Raw genomic sequence first — 6,282 nt, 5'->3', positions numbered from 1 at the left:
TATATATATATATATATTCTTTTTTTTTTTTTTTTTAATTTTTATTTTATCCATAAATGTTTTTAGTCGCCTTAAGGCAGTGATCCCCAACCAGTAGCTCATGAGCAACATGTTGCTCTCCAACCCCTTGGATGTTGCTCCCAGTGGCCTCAAAGCAGGAGCTTATTTTTGAGTTTGGTTGCTTAAAAACCAGATGAACTCCCAAACAGAGTCTCAATGTAGGTTGACAATCCACATAGGGGCTACTAAATAGCCAATCACACTTATTTGGCACCCCAAGAACATTTTTCATGCTTGTGTTGGTCCCCAACTCCTTTTACTTCTGAATGTTGCTCACAGGTTCTAAAGGTTGGGGATCCCTGCCTTAAGGAATGAAACTCCAAATTATGGAAATAAACTTTATTCAGAAACCTCAGGCCCCACAAGTGTTCCAGGTAATGGACCCCATATGGGTATAAACTATGCTTTATCACCTGATTAACTGATTATAAGACATTTACCACCTGTAAAGTTTTAGGCTATTACTTTATAGGCTGAAGTTCACCTACTGGGCATTAAATCACAGAAATAGCAGCTGCTGATGAAATGGCCCTCTAATACTGTATCTATGGGCTTACAGCAGTTCTCTGCATTGTAGTGTACTTGATGTACATGTATCCTGCCCTCTACCATGATGCATTACACAGGGTCTGTTCTGATTAAATCTTCCCTCCAGTATGTGAAGGGAAACTAGGCTCCAAATAGAATAGAACTAGTCCAAATAGAATGTGTGTGAATGAAAAGTCACAGGTAAAAACTCCACATGATAAGACTGTCGGATGAAGTTGCTTTCTGCGTTCACAACTGTCATGTCTGATGGGATGTAGTTTTTACCTGCAACTATTCGTTCACTCCCATTCTATTTACATCCATCCTGTCTCCTGCATGTTGCCGTTCCAACCTCATCCGACGAAAGACGCCCGTGGAGTTCAGCCCTTAAATTGCTTGGAGTTATGTTGATAAAAAAGTTCGGTGCAAATGCATAGACCTTCCTTTCATTCTGAAAATTTCCCTGCAGAAGTCCTGTTTATATATATATATATATATATATATATATATATCTGGAAACCCATTATACAGAAAGCTCAAAATTATGGGAAGACCATCTCTCATACTCCCATTTTAATTAAATAATTTCCATTTTTAAAAATGATTTCCTTTATCTCTGTGATAATAAAACAGTACATGGTACTCGATCCCAACTAACATAGAATTAACCCTTTTTGGAGGCAAAACAATCCTATTGGGTTTAGTTAATCTGATTCAAATTGCAGAAAGACCCCTTATTCGGAAATCCCCAGGAGCCGAGCATTCTGGATAACAAGTCCCATACCTGTGTATATACCTATCTATCATAGAATATTCCAATAGGGTGTGTAGTAGAGTATAGCCCTGTCAAACAGTCAACACATAGGCAACTTCTGTTGACATTTAGCCTTTTGGCTAGAGTCCCATTTATAAGGTTCATATTTACCAGTACCGAAAATACTTGCTTTTTTGGCTTTTCGACAAACTTTAAAAAGAAAAAAAAATTTAAATCTTGGCCCTAAACATAGTGTCTTTTTTTGCGTACAGTCAAAGGCGATGAATGGTTTATTTTCATGCTATTTGGGCATTTGTCAGCCTCTAACAAATATACATAGTGATGCTAGTTTATAAACTCAAGATACCTGAATATCCTCTTTCTTCTTGAAATAAATTAGGAGCATGTTTGCTTTGCCTGGAGTCACATTAGGAATATTTTAAAAAGTTGAATATCTCATCCAGGCGCCACACAAGATTAAATTAAAAAAAAATCATAAAATGAAAGGTATTTAAACTTTTAATCCTATTACAATGAGGTTTCAGTGAGTAGGCAGGACATTCTTTGCAGAAAGAGGGATCACGTAGATATCTTCCTCAGTACTGGAGCTAACAATTTGTCCCTAAAATTAATTTAACCCTTTGCTAACTCTCTTAAAGAGTTAATAATGCCTTAAAGGTCATAGAAGTTAACAGGATTACAAGTATATTGTATTCCCAGGCAAGACTGGAGGAGAAAGAGAGGTTCACAGATGATGATTCTGCCAAAAGTCTATAGTCAGCTGAACTACAACTCCCAGTATGCTGAGAGTTGTAACAGCAGCAGGAGGGCTGCTGGTGGATGTTTAGCCCTGTTCCTAGGCTTCTTAAAATATCCAAGGAAGTCCAGGTTAACATTAGGGGACCACATTACACCCATCTCCGCTCGTGCAATGAGAAAAGGTGCTAAGGTGTTTAGCTCCCATTGAAAGGCATTACTACCTGAAAAGTTATGAGGAGCTCCAAGATAAATACGTGAGCATATACAGAGAGCTGGAATTCCCACGTGGCTCGCTTACTGCAGCCAATATAAGCCAAAAAGAAAAACAACAGATGAAATTGTATGTCTTGGATCAAGCTTAACTCTCCGTGTGCCAAATCCTGTGCCCCTTAACAGCTTGCCACACGGTTGGATTTTGCTATTTGCTTTTGCATTCACGAGGCTTTGTAGTTAAAGGGAAAGTGCAATCTGCACTATAGGTTTCTGCCCTTCTTGCACACGTTAACTCTTTGCTTCCCAAAAAAAAGGTAATAATAACAAGTCATAGTACCCGTGTCTTTCACCAAGTTCTAAAGATTACAGCAACAGGACAGACCTAGGCAAATAAAGTTAACCCCTAGCATGCCATCAAAGGTAATGAACAGAAGTCCCTTTGCTATCTCTCCTCTGATGTCCTCATTTGCTATCTGCATGACTTGGATCTTTTGTCATGTTGATGATTGTTGATTTAAGGCAACAGCCTCACAATGGGCTGACGCCTCTTGAATGGCCATCTATTGATGTCTCTCATTGCCCATTAATCACAGATCAAGATAAAGGGAATAGACAAGGCAGATCTCCAAGCAGTAACACCTTCTCTGGTGACTTTATTCAGGAAACCCAGTTAGATCTCAATTGCCAAGCACACAGATAGGACAGATTAGGGCTACTTGTGTTGTCTGGCAATGTGTCTTTAAGACTCTCAGTCACTATATGACCATGTGGATGGTAAGAGGGAGGGGGGTTGAAAGAAAAATAGTAGGATCAAGCAAGGATAAGGCTGATAACTTGTGTGCAGTGCAAATGGAAAGCAATGGACAGGGGTCAAGTTTCACCAGTGCCCCACCACATAGGTAGGTGTGAAAGACATGTGTTCTATTCTAAATGAAATGTCAAGAAGGAGAAAACTAAGGACATCAGTATGAAAGGGCCAAACCCCCACCCCTCCACATCTCAGCCTTCAGCTACAACACAAGACCGATTACTATTTAAGACACAGAAAATGGCACTTGTATATATAAATCCAAGAACAAGCACAAGCCACCCAGCAATGCCATTAGTTCTGTTAGGCAGGTTAAGAAAAGCTGAACCCCCCCCCCCAAAAAAAAGCACTTTGGAACATAACAGATAAGCGCCAGTTTAATATTTTAGTGGTTTACTTTTATTCTGCACTCTACAGGGGGGGAGAAAAAAAATAAAAGAATAAATAGCAGATAGTTTCTCATTTACAAGAGTACATTTTTCATCTTTCAAAATGTGTTCTCTCTCTCTATGTACAATAAACTGAAAATTATATCTTACTCTGGTTTTTATTCATTTTTTTTTCTTTTTGAGGTCTGTCAAAAAAATGCACATTTTCCATAAAGGGAAAAAAATGCTTCTATATTAATAAACTATTAAATTTGTTCTTCTTAAAAAAAATGGTTCGCCGAGCGAAGTGCCCTTTTTTTGGATATAAATAGAGATACATTAAGGCAAATAATAATAATATTAAAATAAAACACAAACAGGATAATAGTGTTGGAAATACAGTAGACACTTGTTATTTAAAAGAATAATACTGACCTTTTAATAGTAATTTAGACCAATGCCATATATACACACATATACATTTCTACATATTACAGTGCATATAACACGAAGCTTGAACCATGAAGCTACTGTCTGTTTGCATTAGTCCAAGAAGAGTCTCAACATGAGCATTTGCACTCGGAAATGACGGGGTACTGAATGGTTATCCACGCGCACTTCTGCTGAGTCTTGCGTTGACACCTCCACCTTAAGATGGTCAAATGCATAGACTTGGCAGCTTTGCAAACCATGCCCTCTGGCACAGAACAAGACCTCTTACTATAGCAGCTCCCTACTTTCACATAGCGAGGCCAAAACCTGGTCCCTAGGTCATTCCACGTGTAAAGGACAGGACAGAAGGTCTGCGACCAGAGCCACATCTGCAACTTTCTCCTGAGTTTCTTGCTCAGTCTGTGCTTTTTGCCCTGAAGCCCCTCGTAAAACTCCAGTCCCTTGATTTCCGCTGGCATTGCCCCCAAGGGCTTCTGCCTAAGAAGAAGATCCAACTCCCCAAGGTCCTCCACTCCAAGCCTCTCCTCCGGCAGGTTGATGGCCATAAAGTTGGGGTCAAAGTGTCCAACCATTAAAGTCCTCAGCAAGGTCTCGTTAAGATCCTTCTCCTTGGGATCATACATGGGATCTGGGTGCTCAATAAGGTCCACCAGTGGCAGGTTTTCACTAGGAGCCGGTCTGATGTGCAGATAATGTTGGCAGCCCCCCTGGTCTATTCTAAGTCCCAAGAAGACCATGAGAGCATATATAGTCACAAGGCACTGGGAATGATCCATGCTGCACACAGATACACAAAGTAACAGTTGGCTGCTCCCGATTTCTTGCCAGAGATCATCAATAATGCATCAGGAGGAAGAATTATTGTTTAGGGGGGGGGGGATCAGGGGCACTTAGGGGATTCAGGATTCCCCCCTCTCATTGCAGTCAAGTGAAAGTTGAGCGGAGCCCCTGTCTGTCTCCAATGCGCTCGCCCTTTACGCACAGTCCTTAGTGGCACCACGGTGTCTGCCTGCGAGCTCCAGCCTCCCCTCTCTATTAAATATTCTTCACTTTCAGCTCCATCACCATGGTAACCAGAGACTCGATCCTCTCCAAGAAGAAACAGCGGGACAAGGTGGTGTAGAAAGCAGCAGTCGCAAGCAATCAGCCAGCTGTGCGCAGCGACTCCCAGATCTCGTCGCTAGGGATGCAGCCAGAGAAAGTTGCAGGATCTCCCTTACATCTGTCCATGCGACTCTCTTTCACTTGGAGCAGTCCATACAGAAATAGGGGGGAGTGAGAGCTGTGCAATGTGCTGCTTCTCCTCTCTGCCCTGGATAAACCACCCTGCAACCACAGCCAGTCTGTAGCGCGTCCCTCTGGCTACTTAGGATTTATTAGCCAGGCTCCATACGGCTGTGATGTCATTCATGTTTAAGTAGTGTGGTGGCCCGTGGCCAGGGTTGGTTGCTTGCGTGACACCTCCCTCGTCTCTTGAGTGGTGGACCGGCGGTGGGCGCGTCTTTCATAGGACACACTGGAGCGGCAGCCGCTGGACTCTAGCGCCCTCTGCTGGTCCTCAGTGGCCTATTACAACTCCGCAGGAAAACCTGCTCCGCTGCCTCTCGCTTGAACGCGATCGAAATAGTTATATATTTGTCACAAAAGATGTTTTATATTCACATGACAAATACAGTTGCCCTGTATGTTGAACAGACTCCGCATTTGACCCTTCCCTGAAACTTCTACCGCTAGTTGTGAGCTTCGCGGACCAGACTTCTATCCCTCCAGATCAGCTCATTATAAATGCTGCCTGGTCGCCTTGAAAGTATAACGTGGACCCTTAACCCCCACCAGCCACACGGTGGGTTCAGTCCATTGACTTGCAGGGAAAGGAACACGAATCTGTTAGAATAAACTTAAGCTCAACAACCCCTAGGGTTGCCAGGTCTAATTTTAAAATTTAGCCAAAGTTGGCTACAAAACCAGCCCAAAACTAGCACAATATGTGCAGTGAAAAAAAAATCTAAAAAAAATAAATGAATATATGTGAAAATATGCCTTTTTCAAATTTTCACTTTTCATTATGCAAAATGGGACAGATTTGCCCATAACCGGGGGCGTAACTACAGAGAGGGGCCCTGGAGGTATAGGGGCCCCATGACACCCTAATAAATATACAATTTCAATAAATATTGGTAAAACAGGTCAACTTCTAGACATTTTGGTGGCCAGCAGATTTTTGCCCTAAAATTGTCTGAAAAATGTGAGATTGCTTGAGAGGGATTGGAGACTGGGGTACAGAGTCCAACATCTGGTAACTCCCGACTTCTACACATATCAGTCCCATTGCATGCTGT

General features: G+C 41.9%; 1 protein-coding gene across 1 annotated transcript; it reads right to left on the bottom strand.

Annotated features, from left to right (window-relative positions):
- Positions 1-3,498: 3,498 nt before the first annotated feature.
- nog.S (noggin S homeolog) lies at positions 3,499-5,418 on the bottom strand. The gene has a single exon (XM_018240546.2). The coding sequence runs from the start codon at positions 4,717-4,719 to the stop codon at positions 4,051-4,053; it is 669 nt and encodes a 222-aa protein (XP_018096035.1). The 5' UTR covers positions 4,720-5,418; the 3' UTR covers positions 3,499-4,050.
- Positions 5,419-6,282: the final 864 nt, after the last annotated feature.

Source organism: Xenopus laevis, chromosome 9_10S, assembly GCF_017654675.1.
Source record: "Xenopus laevis strain J_2021 chromosome 9_10S, Xenopus_laevis_v10.1, whole genome shotgun sequence".
Classification (NCBI taxonomy): Eukaryota; Metazoa; Chordata; class Amphibia; order Anura; family Pipidae; genus Xenopus; species Xenopus laevis.
The sequence above is the reverse complement of the archived record's forward strand: the minus strand, read 5'-3'. Positions and strand labels throughout refer to the sequence as shown.